General features: G+C 43.9%; 1 protein-coding gene across 5 annotated transcripts in view; it reads right to left on the bottom strand.

Moving 5' to 3' along the window:
• Positions 1-1,470: 1,470 nt before the first annotated feature.
• LOC8043178 (dual 3',5'-cyclic-AMP and -GMP phosphodiesterase 11) overlaps positions 1,471-24,121 on the bottom strand; it is a 191,390-nt gene continuing 168,739 nt past the window's right edge. For all 5 annotated transcript variants that reach the window (XM_042292216.1, XM_042292217.1, XM_042292219.1 and 2 more), the window contains 15 exons: positions 22,472-22,535; positions 18,377-18,424; positions 17,941-18,084; positions 17,245-17,388; positions 16,460-16,606; positions 15,865-15,972; positions 15,670-15,779; positions 15,104-15,191; positions 14,493-14,593; positions 13,564-13,641; positions 13,191-13,254; positions 12,081-12,155; positions 11,503-11,586; positions 8,219-8,372; positions 1,471-4,199 (listed from right to left, as the gene is read on the bottom strand). In XM_042292216.1, the coding sequence (XP_042148150.1) occupies positions 4,180-4,199; positions 8,219-8,372; positions 11,503-11,586; positions 12,081-12,155; positions 13,191-13,254; positions 13,564-13,641; positions 14,493-14,593; positions 15,104-15,191; positions 15,670-15,779; positions 15,865-15,972; positions 16,460-16,606; positions 17,245-17,388; positions 17,941-18,084; positions 18,377-18,424; positions 22,472-22,535 (1,429 nt within the window). In that variant the 3' untranslated portion in view covers positions 1,471-4,179. The remainder of the gene's footprint in view (positions 4,200-8,218; positions 8,373-11,502; positions 11,587-12,080; positions 12,156-13,190; positions 13,255-13,563; positions 13,642-14,492; positions 14,594-15,103; positions 15,192-15,669; positions 15,780-15,864; positions 15,973-16,459; positions 16,607-17,244; positions 17,389-17,940; positions 18,085-18,376; positions 18,425-22,471; positions 22,536-24,121) is intronic.

Below are 24,121 nucleotides of genomic sequence, written 5' to 3'. Positions count from 1 at the left end.
TAACCATACTAATGGCGACAGAAATCTCTTTGAATATTCATCAAATTCATTTCAACCAACCTACTCGTGTTCCAATCTAGAGTGGTGCCAAAATCACAGGCCCACGAATAGCAGAATTTGTAGAATAGGTGGATGAACTCTTCGATAAGCTAGATTGTCTATCGCGTCTCTACTCGCGTTGCCAAAACAAAAATAAAACTTGCAGTCACGGGAGCTCCTCACAGTGGCACAGAAGCATGTACCGTTGCAACTGCGCAAAAGGGATTGACTAATCATTACCAGGATTTCTAGTTTTTCAGATATGGCAGAATTAGTGGGCTTGGGCAGATGCAAAGAAGAATTTTCTGAAACTGCCCCTTCTGATGACTAGTTGACTAGAAGTATGTTGAGAGCTCATTTTCTGGGGCCGTTTTGCCTTGCTGCCTGGATGGGGAAGATGCACAGTCTACGCGAAAAGACAAGGCAGGGTGCTGAGGTGCTTAGCATACCTCACTGGTAATGAGGAGGCTCGGTGTTTAAATCTTGGCACGGCTAAATTTAGTCTTTCTGATTTCTAAATTTAGTCTTTCTGTCCTAACCTTTATTTCTAGTTGCTCAATATGGTTCATTCATCTGCATGTTTCCCTTATTTTCTCTCTGGAGACCACAAAAAACAACAAAAAATAACCTACAACATAGTTTTTTTTTTTTTTTTACGTATTGATTCTTTATAAAGTTTGTGTACACATTTAGAAAATGCAGCGCGCCACGGGGGATCAATGGCCGAGTGTGTTTAGAGCACACCAGCTCGGAGCATGTGGAGTGAAAGCTCATGCTACAGAACCCAGGGATCCTGGGTTCAGTCCTCACCCCTGCCAGTTTCGAGCTCTGGACAAGCATTGTACCAGCGTGCGGTCGTGTATCACTCCTGCGTGATGCTCGTTAAAGAACCCAGGCTAGCAGTGGTACTACACTGGTTAAATTTCTCATCTACAGCGTAAACCAGTGTCGCCACATGTTAAAGATTAAAAAGCAAATACCTCCGACTTGTATAACAATATCAACAATTTATAAGTGATGTTTCATCTCCTGTGTGGGAGACATCATCAGTGCAGTTGATGAAACATCTACTTATAAATTGTTGATATTAATGTTATATAAGTCGGAGATATTTGCTTTTTCATCACGAATCTTGGCTTTTGGAATATTTTTGTACCTTGAAGGCAGACGGACCTAACGCTGTAGAAACACAAACGTCAAATTTGGTTTCTTGGTTTGTAGCATGCCACTCTTTGATAATTGGACAAACTCATCTGTTATTGGACTAGAAGACTTGCATACTGTCTTGTGTGTAAACAAAGGCTCTCAAAGATGTGGTTTCATAAAACATTTCTGTTTTAAATGAGAATCATCCCTAGACAATGCAAGTTCTGCTAAATGTAGCACATCCACAATTTGAGCAAGCAAATAGGCAACACTGAACAGCCCATAGCAAATGACAATATAGATTTTTAATAAATACCCAATAGATCCATACAACAGTGTTTTCAATGTATCTTCAGAGCTGTACATACATACGAGACTATATATACTATATATATGAAGTATTGGTCGAAAGATCAAAGGAGAGTGCAGAATGTTTGATGCTTGCAAATGCAGATGACACACACACAATTTACACATCTACAGCACACAGAAATATATAGTAGTGCACTATTTTGAGAAGCAACCCAACCCATTTTGGGCTCAATTACTTCTTTAGGGAAAACAGTAGAATAAACTACCAATTGGGAGGGCTCAGGAACTGCAAATTGAAGATTTTTTTTTTTCCACATAGAGTGGCAGTGGCCGTTAGCTTAACAATTTGAATGATGCGTGCAGAAGCTATTGCCACAACTTTTAAATGATCACAAATCTAAAGTGATGTAAAAGAACCAAGGATGTGGCCACTAATTCCTTTCTTCAAAGCAAGCTTTTCTTGCCCTTTTTTTTATTTTAGATGAGTTAGCTCTCAGGATATAACCAACATTACAAAATGTACTCCAACTGTAGCAACAAAAAAGTTGCAGAAGTGTACACACCAGGAGGTTTAAGATGGCATTCTTTATAAAAGTCAAAAATACAATTCAATTAATTTGAGAAAATTACAACATCAATTGCATCTCGATTCCATATAAATATTTAAAATCTGTTCAAAAAGTGCATCTGTTAACTTAGGGCAACTACCTAACTTTTCAACTTCAATTATTGCATGACGGCGTTAAAATTACATGACACGCACCACACTAAAGCTGGACTCTATCAGCATTCTTATTACATTTGAAAAACAAAGTGAAAATAATCCATACAGTTGCAAAACAAAACAAAATTGCTCCGTGAAACTAATGAGTTAAAATAAATAGTGGCAACAGATTAACAAACGTTTCAGTTGTTTAATCTAGGCATCATCAGATGTACAAAGGTAACCTAGTTCCCTGCATGTTCTACCAGAGCAGGAAAAAAATGTGAAAATTGATAAACGACAATGCTCTTTTTCAGATATACTAGCCTCAATAAATGTAGGAGGTAATTATGCTTTAGTTAAGTCGTACCAGTTTTGCTCGCTCGCCAAGTGCAAACAAACAGTACAAGTGTCTACCATAATTTGAGTACCAACTAAGGATGATTGCGCGACGCATTCACAATCCCATATTTTCTCTTAGAGCCACAAAATGACAGAAGGTGTTGGAGAAAGCTGAAGTTGGCTTCAGCCGCAACTCATTTTGGTGTGGAAGTACAGTCGACTGTCGAAAACATTGCACTGGCATTCCGGGTTGAATGCAACGGCTAATCTACGAGCATAATCGAATTGGTGTGAACAAAATGGAGTGAAATGAGGTAGCGTGCCGGTGAACTGGCACGTATGCCTTATGTACAGATGGGTATGGACACACGTGCACAAACACGAGGCATTGAGCCAGGATTTCAGAAGAAATCCTCTGGCCTCCGACTAAATCCGCAGAAAATAAAAATAAATTAGGAATATGGGGAACTACAGACAATGCAGGGGCAATGCGCATGGGCTTTACTGAATCCTGACATCGATCAAGACCGCCAACGTTTGCAACTTACTAAATGGCTTCCACGTAAAGTGTGGGGTGTCTTTTCTCGTCGGTTCTTCTTTCCTCCCATGACAGAATAAAAATTCCGAGTCACACGAAACCAACACCTCGGACAGCTTTCAAATCGTAATACTCTTCTCTCGGCGGGTCCAACGACAACTTTTTTGGTATTGGTTTTTGAAACTATTCACACTCGCAGTTTGCCAACAGGAACTGTACAGCCGCACTAGACTTCTCCTAGGAGATGCTTACGGTGTACTGCAACACGCCCGTCGGACATTACCGCTCAACATGGCGTGGAATTCACAGCACGCGAATGATCGACACAAAGGAAGGGAAGAGCTCCCGATCTCAAGTGCAACCTTGCAACTGTACACGACAACACTACGCACTCGACAAGAGACACCCATAGTGTCCCAGCCCACACACAGTGCACTGCACCAGACCAGTGCTTCCCGGCACGTCCGTGCACAAACGGCAAAATGCACGCTGGCCACGCCGAGTTCAGTCAAGGGCGCGAGATCGCTTCGAAGCCAGTTCGTAAAGCAAACCGCCCTAAATTTGCACCCGGCGTGGAAACCAAACTGAGCTCCGCTTTCTCGCCCCACGGCATCGGGACAACTACGCGAGACGAAACAAAATTTGCACCGTGCACAATAGACATGTACAAATCTCAGATGTAAGGTCATGCGCGACTATATACAACCTCGCGCATAAATTTATAGCGCGTCGTGCGGCACGTAAAAGCTTTCGTAAATCCGAGTCGTTCTCGTCGAGGGCCGATCCAACGAGTGCCGAGCGCGACGGGGGATGCAAGTGATGGAAGGCTCCTCGGATGCTTTCCCTCTTGCAGTGCGTCACGCTCCTCTGCCCGTCGACCGGACGCTTCCGTAAAGGAAGGAGTTGCGGAAGACTGTTGCCACGCTGAGGTGCGGGACCGGCGCGTCAAGAAACTATCCCGTGAGAGACTGCCAGGAGGATGGCAGAAATCCTTCTGCTAGTTGTGGCAGCAACAGGCGGTCTCCAAATTCACTTTTCTGCTTGAACTGCTCGCGGGTCAGTGTGTCAGACTGCATTGACCGGGGGCTGGGCTCGATGGTCACAGCACGGCAACGGGGCCTGCAAGTTAAATTGATACCAATTTTTTCCGCAAGGCAACATATATAGTACGAGCTACCGAAAAAAAATGCAGAGGTAATGTGCTGCTGCCATATCGGGTCACAATTATGTGCTGCCCGCTGTCGCGGCCGACATCGCTCTGGGGTACAACATCCTTCGCTGTTTTCATTTTTGTTTCGATACCGCTGTCTCCTCACAACTTACATTTGTCGGAAAATAATGTGTAGCAGAATTTAGTTTTCTAAGATCCGACAAGAGCTGAAACAGATTTTGATGATGGGCAACAGAGCTTGTCACCATTGGAGTGTGCCAGCTGAAGTGAATATTTTAAAAGTTTGTTGAGTTTTGCTAATAATTTGTAGGGATGGGCGAATATTCGGTTATTACAAATAGTCAATCGAATTCTGTTCTATTCGGCATTCGCTTCGAATCGAATTTATGTATTCGACAATAATGAATTATTCAACAATACTGAATTATTCTACAATATTGAATTATTCGACAATATAGAATTATTCAACATTTCTAAATACAGTCAAACCCGACTATATCGAATCCGTTTACATTGAATTATACCTTATATTGAACAATTTTTGTGCACAGTAATGTTACAGTGATAATATATAGCAAAAACTATAGTCGCATCGAACAAAAATTGCAGCGGCCGATATATCGAACTGCCACTACTGCCGTTTTGCTCTGCAGGCTGGTTTTCCCCCAACGCAAGCGGCAGCATTGGGGGGAAAACCAGCTTGCAGAGCATGATGGCTTTTTTTTCTGGGCGGCCGCGTCGACCGCCCGGAAGAGAAGAAACTCTTTTGTGGACAGAGGGTGCTTCGTGCTCCCTCTCCCCGCTCCGTCTGCAAAAGAGATTATTTTTCCTTCCAAATTAACGCGGCCGCCCAGAAAAAAAAAAGAAAAAAAACCAGCTTGTTTTACTATACTTCGTTTCAGCTTCGGTCCGAGCGCGGCCGATGTTGTGAGCCGAAGGGCCAATCAAACAGCGAAAGAGGCACAACGTCATGGCGTGCTCTGTGCAGCTTATAGGACCAGCCGGTATTCGCCGTCTCTCTGTGCGTGCTCCTCCGCCGGCTAGTCCTATCAAACACAGAAAGCACGCCATGATGCTGCGCTTTTTGCGCTCTTTGATTGGCCCTTTGGCTCATAACATCGGCCGCGCTCGGATCGAAGCTGAAACGAAGCATAGTTGGCTTCCCCCAACGCGGCCACCTCTTTTAGGGGAAAGCCAACTTGCAGAGCAAAACGGCGCTCTGCAGGAGAGGGTACTCCCGTGGGACGTGCTCCGTGCTCTCGGCATAGTTCGGCGCTAATGCACGAATATAGAAGGCAGCGGCCTCAGCATTTTGGAGTCCGTCGATAGCGTGGAAAAATATCATTATTGCGGATGCAACGAAGAACAAGCAGCAGAAGATGCAAGACTACTTCATTGTGTAATATTTCAGCAGAAAGTGGATTTTTGAGAGTTAAATTCATTAAAACTTTTATATCGAATTACCCATCATACCTAACTGGTAGAAGTTTTTTTGCGAGTTCGATATAAACGGGTTTCACTTACTCTGGCTTGGATTTACGACCAGGTGGCGCAAGCTTCCGACCGTTTCGACCATTTCATGCTACCAAACTCAATACACTTGAAATTAACAATTACAGTATATCTAATACCGAATAAGGGCAAATATAAAACTATATATAGTTTAAACATATCTTGTGGTATTTTTTGCTTGCACTGTTCAAACTATTCGATTCGAAGTTATTCGACCAAAATCACTATTTGCTTTGAATTCGATTCGGACCCAAAATCCTCTATTCGCCCATGCCTAATAATTTGCTAATTAGTGATTTATACTTGTAACCTGATGTCAGTTCCAGTTTGCAGAAAAACAGCATTTCTTCTTCGGCTTTGTTCCAGTTCACTTCAATATCCTGCTGACATCACATTATTCTGCATTGGTTCTCCGATTTCAACTTCACTTTGCTTTTCTGTCTTGGCATATATAAGGTAGAGCCCCATGTATCGTTTTTCAGGGGACCACAGTAAAAAAATGTATGGTGCGGGAAAATGAAAGACGTAAAAACGGGTAATGCTTTTTAATGCACTTTACGAGAGAAAACCTGTATTTATGGGCGTGTCGGATGCCCCTTTCGTACTTGAGCGGGGACACTAACGTAAATGTCAAATATGTTTTAAAAAAGTGCAGTTTTTTTTTAAGTTTTACTTTTTAAGTCCTATAAACTAACAACACACTCTTCCAGAAAATTTCTAAAGCATATATTGAACATTTACGTTGATACAAAATATTTTCGACGGGACGGCAACGCGTGTCACATCCCGGACGGAACCATTCTATTGAGCTATCAGCCAACCATTATTGACCGTTTTCATCCACCAACCTCTCCGTGCTCGGTGTATGGATGAACTCTTGAACAGAGACTCTCAAGAAAGAGAAAGAAAGGACTCGGTTGACGGTGCAAGTTGACCAATGTTGTGATGAAAAAATTGACAAACTGTCATGCATGTGCGCTGAAGCTGAATACTTCAAAAGTTCAGGCGATGCAGAAAAGTGTGCTTAGGAGCCTCCTGCACTCTCACCCCACTGATGAAGAGCTCCAGTATCAGGCCTGCCTTCAAGAAAAAGATTCATGGTGCCATCACAACCACCATGCATCACTGGAGACAATGGGAAAGCCCCAGATGCACAGCCCTGCCTAGTCTAGGGAAATTGCAAAGGAATTGGTTCCTCTGTACTACCATTTACCCTGCATAACCTTCTCGAGAGACGCACTAAAATGAAGGCCCAGAATGTCAACGAGTTATTCAATGCTTTTGACTAGAGGTGGTGTTTGAAGAGGGACTTTGTGTCTCAAAGAACGGTAGAAACGGCTGTTCTACTTGAAGTGCTTAACGTCACCTTGGGCCCTAAGGGCCTTAAGGGGGACCTTTTCGAAATGGAGATAAAGCCTAGGAGTGACCCGATGCAGCACTTTGACAAGGACGTGCAATCCAAGGACGCTGCAGGCAATCCTCAAGACACAAAAGAAAAGGGCAGTCGAAGGACAGACCTACTCTGCTGGGGCCTTTCAGAAGATGCACAGTGTGAGAAATTAATAAAGTAAAGAGTCTCAATGTATGATTCCATTTTTCTCAGTTTCATTTTTTTTGCTATAAACTTCGTATGAAGGAATCTTTTGCTTGACTGTAAAAGTATTCCTATGCCTTGTTCCAGGCGTTTATGAACTGAAATTTACTAGAAGTTTGGCTATCCACTTTACTTGACATTAAGTCAAAGTCAATGAAGTTAAAGTGATGTATTGATAAATCAGTATACAAAGAAAATGCCCCTCATTAAAGGGAGTAGTTTTCCTTTCACCAATATTTACATTTTTATAATACAGGCTAGATAGCTCTAAGTCCTACCTCCCTACTTTATCTTCAAGCAATAAAATTGTGGTTTATTGGCTTAATTTGTATACCATATATTCCTTAGAGAAGAGTGCCACAGCTTCATACACAAATGTCTAGCTTCTAAGAAAATTTCCTAGAGAAGTCAAAGTTTGCACAGTACCCCCTTATCTGACCTCAATGTCCCCTCCAAATTTCATTCTGAGTGGTTAAAAAATATTTTTTAAGCCAGTGCCTCCCCTTAAACTACACTCAAAGAAATCTGGAGCGTCTGCTCTCCCACAAAGCACTTGGGAGAACCAACCACTGCAGTGCACGGAAAGAGCTCAGCCAATGACAGGGCTCATAATATGTACAGACATAAAAAAAAACTGTCTTAGAGTGTGGAAAGATTTTGTAACGAGAATCAGTCAACATTTCTTAAACATTCGCGTTGTGACCTCTTTTAGGAACAGTAGTACAATGATGAGAGTTGGTAAAGAGCGCTGCATTTCGAGCTATTTTAGGGCGAAATCTAACCGCGGCTAGGGCGGCCAAAACGAGCCTCTTAGCCCGTGTACCAGCATGGATGGAACGGTGTTACACAGGCGTGTGTTACCTGCCCTGCGCTTGTCGGCCTCCCCGTCCCCGGGGCCGTTCTGGTCGCCGTTGACGGCGGCCAGCCGTGCCTCCGCCAGGCGCTGCCACTCGTGCCGGTTGTGCTCCACCCCCTCCAGCAGGGCACCGAGACGCTCGTGGATCCGAGAGAAGGCCTGGGCAAAAAGGCCCTCCTTCCAGCACTTGCACCAGATCCCCGCCTCTGTCCTTTGCTCTAAAACTGCCCTCGCATTGCTCTAATAGATTGATGCAGTCAGTTCCATCAATATCTCTTCTGGTCTAATACACATCTCGTCATGTATCAATAGTGGATTTTGAGTTTGAAGCGCATTCGAAGCAAATAGTGTTTTGACCAAATATTTTTTAGTCGAATATCTAAATAGTTTTTCAAAGCCTTTCATTACTGTTGCACCATGCTCAAACAAAAACCCAGCTAAACTCATGAAGGTTGTACCTGGCGCATCATAGCCTAAGATGCTTTTGCACCATAAAACCCCAACCAACCAACTCATGAAGGTTGTTCCCATGCTTCCACTTGTCTATGTATAAGCTAATTTTAATCTATCTCCTGGACTTTGACCTCATAAAGTTTGATGCCTTGGGATGGCAAGTAAGCGACAGATTTGACATAAAATGTAACCTACAGAGATGCCCAGATGTATCTAATTGAGTAAATTAACAAATCTTGCTATTTGACACTTTCTTCAATCTCGAATTTGTAAAGAAAAAAATCATGAGTGATGAATGCAGGTTGTCAGGGCATCTCTTCCTAACATATACTCTAGCATATAAGACATAGGTTTAATTTTGAAAATTTAACAGCAATGTAGATATCAATATTTACAAAATTTCCACTTCTTTTTAAATATACCAGGCACATGCATGCACTATCCCACTTTCGAAATTGTGATTTTCTCCCCGAACGCACTTACAATATTCATACTTCTCCAAGTGCTGATCGGGGTGGGTTACTTCGTTAAGTGCGCTTCTTACCAAGCACCGGCGTACTGCGGAGAAGCAATGCCCGCGGAGCTCGCCTTTACGGGTGTGGCTTCTCCGCAGCACACATGTGCACGATCAGCGAGGCTAACCTGCCGCGATCAACGCTTTTAAAAATATAAAAATCGCAGTTCACCTGCAAGCGAATATCGAATAGTGTATTATTCGAAATTACGATTTGAAATGTTGAATAGTATTTCCACAACACAAGACATCTCTGCTACTCGAACACAAATGTCCACGTGGACCGATGGAAATTTCTACTAAAACCAATAAAAGCTCCTATTATGCCACATTCACACGGCCAGCATAAAGGTACTTTTAACATAGGTCCCTTTGCAATCGGCGAGTCAGCAGATTGCATGGTCCGTGTCTTGGATCGCAAACACGTGCAACACGCATAAGATCGTGAAACGATTAAGGCCTGTTCACACATACAGCGGAGTGCTAAGTTAGCGCTACATGAGCGCTTATGTGGCGCTTCCTAGCACGTGACTTCGTTTTAGTATAGCCCGTGATTAGCGCTCCAGTAGCACCTTGCTAGCGCTCCAGTAGCGCCTCGTTAGCGCTTGAGTAGCGCCTTGTTAGCACTTCCTAGCACCTTGTTAGCGCTTCAATAGTGCCTTGTTAGCACTTCTTGTTTGCGGGTGCTGCGGATTAGCGCATGCACTGCGGTTCCGGTTACTGTTGTTGGGAGTGCATCAACAGTACCATGGCGGACATGAGGGACGCTGAAATAAAAAAAACGCGACAAATGCTCTTACATACGCAATTAGCGCATATGTGTGTGGACGACTTAACGCCCAGAAGAGCCTTCTGGGTGCGCGAAATATTTCGCCACCGAGATACCGACAGGTATCCAGCGAACCTTGTTAACAGGTTGAGGGACGGAGACACAAAGCTCTTTCGAAGGTGATTATTTTTTAACTGCATGTGTTTCAAACCAGGGTCACGCATACCGAATAGAAACCAATGAGGTCATACCCAATCAATTAGTCGCTCAGAGTCCATGACTCTGGATTGTCTGCCCGACCCTTTGCTTGGAGAGCAGCTCTTTTACTTCCTCTTCTAATTCAATGCCAAAGGAAAAACAACGAAATCGCTGTTCCGCAGCAGTAAGCACGGCACAAGGAGGGTGAGAGCGCTTACACTGCACTGCTGAAGCGCTTCTGGAGCGCTAACTGAGCACGTACTGGAGTGCTTCTGAAGCGCTAACCGAGCTCTACGTCACACGCAAGTCGGTGCAACATGAGTGCTGCCTCCAGCGCTCATGAAGCGTTAACTGAGTGCTCCGCTCTATGTCTGAACTGGCCTTTAAGGTCCCTTAGATAGATACTACCTTTATGATTGTGTGCATGGAATATTAGACAAACAGAAGCTCCTAGCAGTCTAACAGGCCTTACTATTGAACAAATAGAGCTTTCAGTCTGACCAATAGGATTTTCTATCGGCCCAATAGAAATCTCTACAGCAGTGGTTCTCAACCAGTGATGTTTCAGGGGCCCCTTCTGGATCAGCGGTAGTGATAAAAGACTCCCGATCACTAGGCAGGGAAGGGGGGAATATTGGATGACTACAATGACAGAAGACTAAATGAAGGAAACTGAATGTGCACAAACAAACTTTGAAGCTTTGACACAGATGATAATCAAGCCTACTCACTCAGTGCACATGGATTGGCCAATTTATCTTTGTGGCATCATTATAACAAAATTGTTTTATTGATCTACTTCACTGACAGTCAAGGGCTTCAGGGACTCCAAAGGGTCCACAGACCCCATTTGAGAACCACTGCTCTACAGGACCAACAGCCATCTCTGTTGGACCAATAGAAATCTCTATCACGGAACTACAGACATTTATATTCGACCGATAGATTTTTTTGTTGGACCATTAAAGATCTCTATTGGTCCTACAGAGATCTGTTAATGGTCCTATAGAAAGACAGACACCAAAAAACACCAAATTTGTGAGAAAGAAAACCCCCCCCCCCCCCCCCCCCCCCGACTTGAAAAAATCCTTGAAAATCCAGGTTAAAACTAGGTTGATCTACCAGGGCAAAGACCCACGATACAACCTTGGAATATTGAAGAGAATAGGGGTGCTGCCGAGCACAATGAGTTTAAACACGAAATTGCAAATATATGGTTGTGCTACACGAAAAAAGACGTGGACAGGAACGTATACACAACGTTTCAGGTGGACGCTCTTCTTCAAGTGATGGTGACAATTACTTGCATGTACACTGAAAGTGTGCAGGCAGAAACGATACGGCAGATGACATACCCTGTAGAGAGGAAGGCAGATAGAATCGATGAAGCCCAGCTGCATCGCTGGGAGCTGGTCTTGTTTGTCGCGGTTCATCATGTCCTGGAGCAAAAACCATGGCCCTCAATTAAAAACCCTTACAGAAAGATTGTACTACATATATGCATTATCATCATCATCATCATCTGTTTTAACCAGCCAGACTTAGTCTTGACAAGCCTCTAACCACTGAAGTTTTGTTAGAAGCTATTAGGTTCAAAAAGGTTTGACATTTTCTAACCCCTTTGACCCCTCGTGAGGCACTCTCAGATAATGCTCTAGGCTTGTACAGGGTAACAAATGGCAGAGTAAGAGTATTTATTGCCTTCCTTTTCTTTTCGCTGCCAACTCCTCCTTGGCAGAGAAAGGGTCACATGCACCAAAATTTGACTACAGCGCTTGAGGGGAAGCTGCTTTAAAGAGCATTGGGCTTGGGGTGGAAAATATTTTTCACTTTGCATTTGCGAAATGTAGGTCTTGCACTGCAGTTTGACAGGAAGGAAATTTTACAACTTTTCTCAAGATAAAGGCAGGTATGTGTTTTGTCGCAGACTTACAATGGGCTGGATCTTCAGCTCCTGTCTTTCCATGTCCCCTTGCTGGAAGAACTCCATTGTCACAAGATCAGCCACCTGATTTAAAAAAAAAAAACTAAATTTAAAACAGCCTTTGAACGTTGATGCCTATAACTCAGTACCCCCTTTACATGACAAAGCACTTCTTTGCCAAAATGTAATTTACATGCAAAAGATATCGTACTCAGCGAGTCAAATGGGTGTAATTCTTAAAAGAATCCCAAGATCGTTTAGCATGCCAAAACACCGCAAATTAGAAAAAATTTGCAACGATCAAGAGTAACAACTTAAAACCCAAATTTCTTTATGGATTGCTTAACCTATGTTCGAGTCAAAGTGAACACACACTGTCATTTGAAAGGACAAAACAAGTGCAAAATAGGGATAAATTTCTTTCCTCCCTTACCAGGTCTCAACAATGTCCCAATGATCAAAATGACTACTAGTTGCTTTTTTTTTTTACACCTTGACATAAAAAAGGCATAAATCTCTATTGGTCCAAAAAATAATCCTGTATTTTATTGGTAACCTTTGATTCAGATGAGCCTTTCCTTCAATACTTTGGCAAAAAGAATGCACCACCTAGTCCCACCCTTGCAGTAAATTAGTGCCACAACAAGTGAACTTCATTTTTGCGATTAAATGCAAAGTGGATCAGATGCATTTATGTCTACGCAGCAGGGCATACAGCAGGACATACATACTTGGGGAAGTTCAGAGTAGTGAGCAATTGCCCACTATTCTGAACCTCCCCAAATCGAGAGAGGCACATTTTTTTACGGTAAAATGTGCAAATCTGGAGCGCAAGTTCGTCTGCTTCTTTTGCAAGGGGTTGTGGTGACGTCAGAACGCCAAGCTGTGATTGGTTCTGATTGAAGAATAGTGGGTAAACCTCAAGGCAGCTTGCTTTGAGGTCTCCCGCTACCCTTGAATCAGAGCCAATCAGAGCTCACTGTTCTGACGTCACCACAACCATTGGAAGAAAAGCAGATGAACTTGTGTTCCGCATAGGCATAGGAAAAAGAAAAATGCGAGTGTTTCAAGCTTGATCCAAAACAAAGATAAGTGCAGCGGAATATGAGGAGAACATACCACTCTTTGAACCTCCCAGGGCTTTGTGATGGCTCCAATGTCGCATGCCGTCATGAGCATGTTCCTGGGAAAAAAATGAACCCACTAGCAGTAAAGCAGGCACCAAGCCTGTCGTAGAGCTCGACATTCACTTAGAACTCAAAACTGCAAACCCAAAGCTGCTTCTCGGGAACTGAGTAAATTGGGAGGCTCTCTCGATAAAGCCCTTTTGTGTGCTGCCCGTTTGCGAGCAGATAGATGGTGGCATGGCTGTCATTTTGCGTGTAACACATTTGCACTAAGCACCTGTCAGCTTCCTAGCAATCCCCCTGCTTCAGCAGATGTACATTACGGACCGATTACTAGTGCGGTGACACAATGGAAGTGTCAGTACCTGAGCAACTCACGATGGTCACCGTTGTTCCACTGGTACTCCTTGTTCTCGACGAGCTTGAAAAACAGACCCCTCTTCCTGAGCGGAAAGGGAAATTGAGAGGATGCGTCAGTTCATGTTGCTGATGAGCCCACTTTCACTCTGTGCTAGAAAGATTAATCAAAAAAAGAAAGAAAAGTGATTTGGGAGACAAACAAGACGAGCCAATTATTGAACCTTCTCGGTGGTTCATGCCAGTCGTCTTGTTACCGAGTGAAAAGATGCACGTAAACCACACACGCGGATCAAGCTCTGAACAGTCAGTGGATTATGGCAAGACTTATGGCAAGACGGAAGGCGAGGGGGGTGTCAGTTTCCGCTAGGGCTCTTCATATCGACGACAGCCACTGACAAAGTGAGAACAACAGGGCATCTTTCAAGCCCTCCAGTTCTTGAAACTATTTCTTGCAATGTCATAAATGGCGGAATATACAGCCTCCTTTGAAAACGGATGCTGTGGTACCATAAAAGCAGAAAAAAAAAACACAAGCAAGCAATTTTAGGAATGAAACACAAGCAAGCATTTTTAGAAACAAACTTTTAACATTTTGATTTAAACTTTATATTCACTCTCGACTGTAATCATAGAAAATGTTAAAGTGCATTACTGTGGAATACAAGAGTGCAGCCCGCTAAAATAAATAAATTCCTTTCAAACAACGTGAGGCAGGCATTTCTATTTTCTTCTCGAAATTTTAGCTCAGAACCAAATCGATTAAGCTGTTAAAATAATTAACCACAATTAAAGCATCATTCACTAATCAAAAGGTTAAACAATCAATTGCCCGGCCCTACTTAGTATAGCTCCGACGCGCGAGGATACCCGCAAAAACACCTCATTTCGAGCGTTATGGCGTGGCCCCGGTCGGCCTCTGGGCGGCAGTTCCCACCTGAAGTAGACCGCCAGGTCTGTGGCCAAGATGGACTCCTCAACCACGCGGATGATGGTGGTGTACTCAGCTGGAGAAACGTGACTGAGGATCTGGTTGCCCTGTAGGTCAAGGAAGCCACAACGGGGAAAACAAATTCACTCCCAGAGATCGTTCCACGGCTGGAATATGCTTCATTCCGTGCGGGAGTTCATGGGGAGGGGCATGCAGGAATGACCGCACATCCATGCAAAAGTCAAACACCCAATGCCAATAAAAAGCTTAAACTTATCACGAAACAACTACAGGGCCGGTGTAAAATGGATCACTCAAAAACGTTTGAAGAAACAGAGATTTCATATTTAATTATTCACGGTACATGCTTACGGATTCTAGGCCTTTTAATAATGCAAATAATGGTCGTTTTTGCGGAGCGTCGGCCATATTGTTTTTGTATAAAGTATGCAAAGTAAGCGTTCGGCGACGCAGTTTATTTTTGCGGTGAAAAAACCCTGTAAATTCTTTTTGAGGAGAGCTTACATTTCAGAAAAAACTAAACTGAGCTGTAATCACTTTCTAATTGGGTAATTCAATTTTACAGCTAGGATCACAGACTTAGACAAAAGCATTACCTGACTGTTGAGTATCATGATGCACTGGTCAAAGTGGTGATGTTCCATAGTGGATGTTGAATACAGCTGAGCCAATGGAGATGATGACCTGTTCGACAAATACATAAGGTGAGAAAAAAGCTCTGGAATAAGCTCCACACATAGCTCTGCCAGAAATCTGTTTGGTCCTTGTAATAATCTACATCAAGATAGACAAAAAAAAATATTATTACGTTGTTTGTTTAGGCACAAAGAGGTTTACGCTCAGATGAAAATTCTACGAATAATATCAATAGAACTGAGGATTGTGACACGCTGCACCAACACTGCTTCACTGAAGCACCCTAAATCTCACAATTAATGTAATCAACTTCACCACTATGCTGTATGCAGACAATTTTTGCGGGAAGCCTTTGTAGACTTCCCGCAAAATATTTAGAAAAGTGGGAAGCACTTGGGCCAGGCATGCAGCCAGGGGGGTGGCCCGGGGGGGGACCACTTTGGACGCATGGGAGGGACAAGACGGTAAGCACTTCAGTCGGAGACGCGTTCCAAGCAGCGTAGAGGGACAGTGTCGTGGGACCCACTTGATTTGGAAGGAGTTGTTGGTGCCCCGGTGGTCCAGGTCGTGGCAGAAGCAGGCCACGATCAGGCCAAAGGTCTCCAGGTCCCCGAGGACCTCATGCAGCTTGGTGTTCTGTTCCATGGGGAAAGGAGGTGAGACGGGTCATGATCCCCGCCCGTAACCCTGCTGCACGGTGCGGCGACCCATCCTCACGTACCGTCAGAATGGCAAACATCATTTGTCCCACGTTGAAGGCGTGCCGCCAGTTGTGGTACGACACGCCGCGGTAGTTTTTCTTGACGCTCAGCAGCCAGCGGCAGAGCACCTGAAAAGCGCCGGACAAAACGTCGCAACCAGTTCGAGATTCCTGGATTGTCAACGGCACAAAACGAGAACAAGAGCACGCTACCGATAACTGTGACTGCTGGACAGCCAATTCGGTAACATTGGGATCAAATGAGCGACTGTCCTAGGACCAAAAAAACTTTTTGTAAGTCGTCGTATTAGGAAAAGAAGACGAGTTTTTGATGCTTTCAAGGCACAGCTGATTGTTTATTTATTTATTTACGGAGTTCTCCTACTATGCCTTGAGGGCATTACCATAGGGGGATAGAGAAAAATGCAGGAGGTTAACATTCACACTCTAAGTCTTACAAATGAGAATGGTAACATTGGGCATTAGGTGAGCTATAGTATCCTTTGAAGGAAACCATTTTTCCCCTCAGCCTAACTCGAGCTTTTCCTCTTCAACTGCCCACTTCTCCCCCAAACAAACGATCGTGTTCACGACTGTACCGTGCAATGTTACTCACGGTGTACTCGATGTGAAACCTGTTCAGGAAATCCAGCTCTAGAAAAATCCGCAGACAGGCCGTCAGCATTCCGTCATCGTCTAGGCTGAAGTCGTTGAACTTGAAGTCCTGCAGCTTCAGCGACTGCGTCGATGGAAGCATGCACTCCTGCAACGTGTTCGAGCATGGTTTCAGCGTGGACAATCCACCCGTCGTGGTTCGAGCACGGCGAAAAAGTCGACTGCATCCGGAGCTCAAAACTCATATCACAAGAGCATTCAAACTTCTAACTTCCCGTTTCCCAATGTCGCAATGCAAGCCCGTACCACCGACTCGAAAGCTGCACATCATTTCTGGTTACTAAGCTTCACCATTTTCTTCTACAACTGCACGGAACCAATATGCTCTTGGTGGTTGCCAACCTAGACAGCGTATACTGCATGAACGCCGTTCACAAATGAAGTATGTCAGCTTTGTTGCAGATTTAATGCGTTCCGAGAGGCACAAGGATCATAAGACCAGTTATGCAGTCACTTTCCCATGAATGCATAATTTTCTCATATTTGCTTCGGAAAGAATGCACGTGCAGTTACAGCTCACCAAAAGAATGGGTCCACTGAGAAATAACCTAGGCAGACAAACGCAACAACTCCCAACGCACGGTGTTATGGTACGAGAGTGTCATGGTTGTGGATTCACTTAAAAAAAAAAAAACACGGACAAGAATGCACGATTGTTTTGGCCCAAATCGACCGACGTTCGATTCCCCCGGGCATCTGTCCGCAACAAAGAGAGGAGCGACTCACGCTGAGTTTCCTGGCTTCGTCGAGGGGTGCCGTGGCGTGGTAGGAGAGCACCTCCAGGGTGACCCTTTGCTTGGCCATGGCCTTGACCACCTTCTCGTACATTTGGGTGTTCTGGATGCCCAGCCCGCAGAAGATGGCAAATGCCTGAAGGGAAACACATGGGTGCCGAAACTGCCAGGGGCAACACTACACAGCCCGAGCCTGCTGACCACTCGGAAATTTCTCAATAAGCGTAGTTTCAAGCTTCGAGATGAAGGACTAAAAAACGAGGCGGGACTCGCAAAATGTATGCGACGACAATGGTACACACACTTTCGTGCACACTCAATTATGTTAATCCCTTCTCACAATTTTTCGTTTAAATCTTTCGCTTCAAGGTTAACCCAGACAGCACAGATGTCCCACTTGTGCGGTGCCATTGCTGCTTTTTATAAGAGATTTTAGGAGGACTTTGACTGCATGTACCTAAACAAGTCCATCTCGTTGCAACGATGGAGATTTTTACCCAACAAAACACTAATACAAACAGTCATTGTCTCGATACATCTTCAACGACAGGGCCTCAGTACCCTTGAGATGTGCAAAATATGCTAAAACTGTATTTGTAACTTGAATACATTCTGGCTCGAGTAACCATAAGTGTAGCTTAATTACTTCTCAGGATTTCTGCAGCTCTAGGAAGGAAGCCACGCTCACTTCGAGAAGCTGCTCGTCATTCTTGTTGAAAGGTTCGCCGTTGAGCTTGTTGATGAGCTGGGCGACTCCCAAGACCAAGCGACCGGCGTTGTAGATTGGAATGCACAGAATCGACTTGTGTTTGAACACGCCTCCTTCGTCAACCTGCATCGAGACCGGTCAATCGTCGGGAGAAGAGTCAAGACATGCCAGGTGAGGCAAGCCCCATCGCGACAAGCTGTTGCGACAAGAAAGACGAGACAACCACCGAGGAAGTTGACGAATCAGGACAAATCAACTCAAAAGAAGCTGCTAAAAGAAGCCAAGTCAAGACAAAACATGCAGCTCCTGCTAAAAATATTTGTTTTGCACTGTTTGGAAAAATATAAGCAAACAAGCAGAAGGAGACATCAAAGCAAACTTCACGTTAATTCCGTAAAAATCTTACAATACATACCTTTGAATCAAACCGCTCATCTTTGTATGCATCGGGAATATTTGCAATCTGAAGATGAAACAAGCAGAAAAAAAAAGTGTCTTAATGTTGGTAACTGGCTGTGCAGAGAGATGGCCAATGCAACAAGTCAATAAAATAATGAACAATAACAATAATAATAATATGAGTATACTAGGCATGTGCGAATAGTGAATTTTTGAGTTCGAAGCGAGTTTAAAATGAAAAGTGGTTTTGGCCGAACATTTCTTAACCGAATATTGAATAGTTCCAAGCTTTTCACTACCGTGTACCAAACCCAAGAAGACAGTGCTGGGGTTTGTGAGAAGTGTTTGTGACAACGTCATCATGACCGCATAGTTGTAAGGAGGGGACAAATTTATATCATTGAGAGGTGCTGCAAAACTTGCTTCAGATATCTCGTCGGCTTTCTCTCGAAAGCTCTTGCGCAGTTTATTTGCCAAGTTAAATAAAGGAGATACAGGCTATTTTTCTAGCTGGACATAGAAGATTTTGATGCAACATGGCTTTTCAAACTGGATTCCTGGAAACCCAAATGCTGTCCAGGCTACGCCCAGCGGTTCTTCAGGCACCATTCTCTAGGGTAACTGTACAAAGAGCAGAGTTTGTTTCTAGCTTGAGTACAGCTTAAATCAAGCAGAAGTAAGCCACGCATCAATGCATGCTTCTGAGTCAAGCACTCCTTGGCCTGTGTAGAATGTTGACAAAGTTTGTTATCTTTCAAACGACTTCATTGTGAGACTGTAGGCATGTGCGAATAGTGGACTTTGAGTTTGAAGCAAATAGAAGTTTTGTCTGAATAGAGTTTAAGTGAATATCGAATTATTTCTTCGGGCCTTTCACTACTCTATGCCACGCTTAAATGAAGATTCAGCTGAACTCATGAAGGTCCACTTGTCCACTTCTAAGCTCAGTTACTTTTAATATAACTATAGTATAACACCTGGTATCGCTCCGCCGCAGCGATATCAGGTGCGTTCTAAGGCCCTTCCCGCATGCTTTTCAATACGCAGAAGGCGAACAAAAAAGAGTTTGAAATAAGGACTTAACGCAGAAGGGTGCATTTCTTCCGCGCCTCATAATTTGAAGAGCCTTAAACAAAAAGCATGTTTTCTTTGGCCATCCCGCTTCCTGTTTTTTTTATCCGTAACATGGGTCTAAAGTAACAAACTGCCCCGCAATCAACACTTAGAAAAATATTAATACTGCAGTTTATCTCGAAGCAAATATTGAATCGCATATTATTCGAAACAACTCTTCATAAATTTAAATATTTGCACCACCCTAATAATATAATAAAAACATCATTAATCTGCAAAAAAATTATCAGCAATCGCAACGCCTCCCCGTCAACAGATAAGTGGAGCATAATTGGTTGCTTCTTTGCAAGCAAGTAGATGTCTATGGCTGTAAAGGTCCGTTCACACTCTTGCAACCGAGTACGACCGTGAGAGACCAGACCGGTTTTTAATCCTCTTGCGACGTCTAAGGACCAGCTCCGCTGCAGAGCGTCCGGTCCTAAGAGGTCGCAAGAGGCTTAAAAACCGGTCTGGTCTCTTTCGGTCGTACTCGGTTGCAAGAGTGTGAACGGGCCTTAAGTAGATACATCGGTACAAGTAAAATTTTATTTGGAACTTCACTAAACTGCACCTGGGTAGCTGTGCAACTATAACTCCATTATTGATCAAAGCTTTGTCTCCTAACATCTCATTTACGCTAGCAAAATAGGGGTGGATTTATGAATAAAGTTTGAAGGGAAGGGGGGGGGGGGGGGGGGGGTGACAGTGGAAAATTTATTTATGCTTTTCATCAAATTATGTCGGCTGGCTCTTACTCCAGCTCAGAGGAAGAGCATAATTAACTGTTTTAAAGGAGGAAATGTTTTTGGCTGGGGGTGATGCTGAAGAGATGCAATATCAAAGAGAGATGTAACATCACAAACAGACCACTCATCCTTTTTCTGCTCAATTTTGCTGGCAAGTTTTACCACTAAATTTAGAGTGATAACAATACACATGACATCACTACATGTTTAGTGTTATCATTGCACAACGTCTGTGGGCTCGCTTATACGACAAAATAAAGCTAGGATGGAGCGCGGCAGTGTGACAGGCAATGCTTCTGTTGGGGCATCAAACAGAGACAGATTTTCTATTCAGAAGAGTTTGGTAGGAGTTTAAACATTCTTTTAGCAGAAATTTTGACTTATATTATTGCATCATTCCCTTGGAATTCAGAAAGAAAACGTCAAACTTTCATCTAATGCAAAAAATTTCAATTTTCCAATAGTGTTTCTTTCAACGCAGTGGCGTGAAATGCAAGATAATTCATAACGAATAATGTGTAAAGTCAGTTTGCAATCCTAAAGTTTTGCCCTACTGCTTTGCTTCACATCTATGAGTAGCATATCACCAGCGCCCAAACAAGGGGGCTTGTACTTGAAGAAAAAAAATCTGGAGAGAAAGTGAGAAGGATAAATCGACACATGGGGTTTTTAAGGTTAAGCACATTTCTAGTCTTGTCCGAATATTCAAAATTTCTAATATCAGTTTCGAATAACTACGCCATTCGGTATTGGCCTCCACGTGAAGTGTGATATTCATATTTCTCCAAGTGTTGATCACAGCAGGTTAGCCCCGTTGAGCGCGCTTCTTACAGAGCTCTGGTGCACTGCGGAGAAGCAACAACTGCGAAGCCCAATGGGGCTAGAACACAGTGATCAACACTTTGAAAAGTACCAATATTGCAGCCGCGTGCTTAGGAGGAACGCACACTTTCGAAGTGGGATAGTACACGCAGTATCTGGAGCATGTAAAAAGAAATGGGAACTTTGTGAATGTCGATAACTACATTGCAGTCAAATTTTGAAAATCAAACTGGCTTGTGCATCAGTATCTGTTAAGCAAAGATGCCCTGAAAACCTGCATTAATCACATGTGAATGGAGGAAAAGGTATGTGGATGTAGCAGGAACGATAAAAGCACTTTCCCCATGATCACATAGGTTTTTCGAAACAGTGGCGGCCTATGCGGGTGGGGAAGGGGAGGAAGAGGGAGCCTTGCTGCAGTTGGCGTGTATCTGTGAGGAACGACAGGGAGCGGGAGGGCACCTCTGCTAAGTGTAGGATTTTGTGTTCGTACATGAGCGTCTTTTGCTGAGAAAGGGCATTAACAGGTACTGCTGTAAAAAAAAGAAACGGTACAAAAGCAGCACGTGGAGACGCTGACACGGTTTTGCATGCCTGGAAGGCCGAGACTGAAGTCATCATCTGCATAGTTCCTTCTTACAAAACGCAATTCTGCATATGATCAACAAATAAAAATACAACAGCATTTTGTTTTCTTTTTGTAAACAACATTTTTGCAATTGGCCAACTTCCACTCTGGCATGGGGCACCGCGACGAGCACTGAGAAAAACAGGTTGGTTTCCTAAAGAATGCAGTTCTGGATTAAAAGAAGGCCAAATCCCAATATTTCACTTTGGCTGCACAGACATGTGTCGTTGACCAAATAACCGCTATTTCAGAAAAAGTGAGGCATTCATACAAAATTCATCCTTGAGGAGGGAGTAGTAGGGTCACCCCCCCTCCCTCTAAACCTGGCCTGAAGGCCCTTTCCAAAGACAGTTTCAATGAGGGTGACTCTCCTCATCAAAATAAATACTGATTAATTGTGATAATGCAATTAATGCAAAGGTGCAAGTGACAAACACAAATCCCAAACACAGATGTGACTGGTTCCAGGGATTATTTTAGTCATTCTTGTCCAGCTCGCTTGCACCTCCGCATCAATTGGATTACCGTCATAACCTTAAAATGCAGGCATTCACCCTTGTTGGTGTTAGACTGGTGGCAGCTGATAAAACCCGTTTGCTCTACTGACATCTAGCTCCTAGTTAGGTCAGTTGGTAGAGCGCTCCACTGGAAATGGAAAGGACCACGCGGATTTTTTCGGTCATGCACCAGTCACCTAGTTCTGTTTGGAGACTTGTGTTTGTCCTTTGTCCCCCTTCTCCAGGGATTATTTTCGTAAAAAATCGACACGAGGCCGATTTACTATGGAATCTGTTATACACACCTGACCCGTGGCCACAACACACCCTGTGATGCCTGTGTTGATGGGAAACCTTCCTTCATAGGGGCTACAAAAGAAAATAATAGAAGAAGCATAAGATGATGTTCTACAAGCACCAGCATACTTTGACATTGCTTTTCTACACATCCAATAAGCATGGGTTAGTATTGTGCGAATACTAAAATTTTCTAATAATAGGTTATTCGATACTTGCTTCAAGGTGAACAGCGATATTCATACTTTTTTAACTGTTGATCGTGGTGGGTTAACCCCATTGAGTGCGCTTCTCATTGTGCACATGTGCACTGCGGGGAAGTAATACCCACAGAGCTCCTGGGCCCCGCAGGTATTGCAGCCCTGAAGTGCACAGGTGCTTGGTGAGAAGTGCACTTGACGGGGCCAACACACCGCGATTATGCGAGAGTATATGTTAGAGAGCGATGTCTTGTCAGCCCGCGTTCATCATTTGTGTTTTTGTTTTTTTTCTTTCTTGCCAAATTTGAAATAGGAAGCATATTTGCACATAGTAAGCAAATTCATAAAATCCCCTGATTAGGATAGCAGCAAAATATCGGTAATTTACATGCCACAGTTCATATACCGTAATATCCCGAGTCATCGCCCATCCCCGAGCCATCGCCCACCCCATTTTTTGGGCCAATATCGATTTCCGAAAAAACACCGAGTCATCGCCCACCCCTTCAAATACCCCAGCGCGGACTCTGCGATCCGCGAACACTCATCCTACCCGAATGACGCGGCCGCGGACCTTACAGTTGGAGGACGTCCGTGACAAAGTAAAACGAAGGAGGGAAAGACACTTCTTTTTGTTTACGCATTTCCTCCGTGAGCGACCCCAAAGTGGTCGTGTATCCGTGCGAAAAGAAAACGATGGAGATAACAAAATAAGAGTTTGTTAACGTAACCGCGGAGTGTTAGGTCAAAGTCTGTCTCCGCCGAAGTATGGTCACCGCGAACCCGCTCCTTCTTCCCGCCCCTCGCGACCACGGTTGTGCAATATTTTAGGCAAAGCCAAAGCGTAAATAAAGCTTTGCTGGAACGTCCTACACAGACGTTTGCAGAGCGTCCCAACCGTGCATTGATAGCCCGCCGTGCACGGACGCACGTATGTACGCACCAAACAAGTTGCGCAAGAGCTTGCAATTGACAAGGCGCCCGACTTGGCCCGACGCCAAAGTATTTGCCAACGCGACCGCCGGCTTTCCCGCTTTCCCAGCATTGCTCTTGGTCGCTTCTTTGGTCCGCTCGCTCGCTCGCTTGTTGCGCCTGGTCGGTTTTTCTATTTTCTTGTAGACTTTCCTTTCTTTTTTTTTTTTTTTACTAACTAGGAGAACATAATGGTGACATTCTTTCACGGAACAAACGTTCGCGCTATATGCAGATCGGCGGTGTTTCTAGCGCGTATGCAAGCAACGGACTTCGCTATAGTAAAATATTCTTTCGTGAGCATTTTTTTCTATAAAACAATGAAACTAAATCGAGTTTTGAGTTCGATGTATCTCTTGTGCATCAGCGCTAAATACGCAGAGAAAAATAGGCGGTTTTTCCGCTTTTTTTCAAGTGTTTGTGCTCACCCACCGAGACATGGCCCACCCCACTTTTTTAACGAATTTCAGGCGGTAGGGGGGTGGG

This window comes from Ixodes scapularis, unplaced genomic scaffold (assembly GCF_016920785.2).
Source record: "Ixodes scapularis isolate PalLabHiFi unplaced genomic scaffold, ASM1692078v2 PGA_scaffold3__209_contigs__length_174095766, whole genome shotgun sequence".
Taxonomy (NCBI): Eukaryota; Metazoa; Arthropoda; class Arachnida; order Ixodida; family Ixodidae; genus Ixodes; species Ixodes scapularis.
The sequence above is the reverse complement of the archived record's forward strand: the minus strand, read 5'-3'. Positions and strand labels throughout refer to the sequence as shown.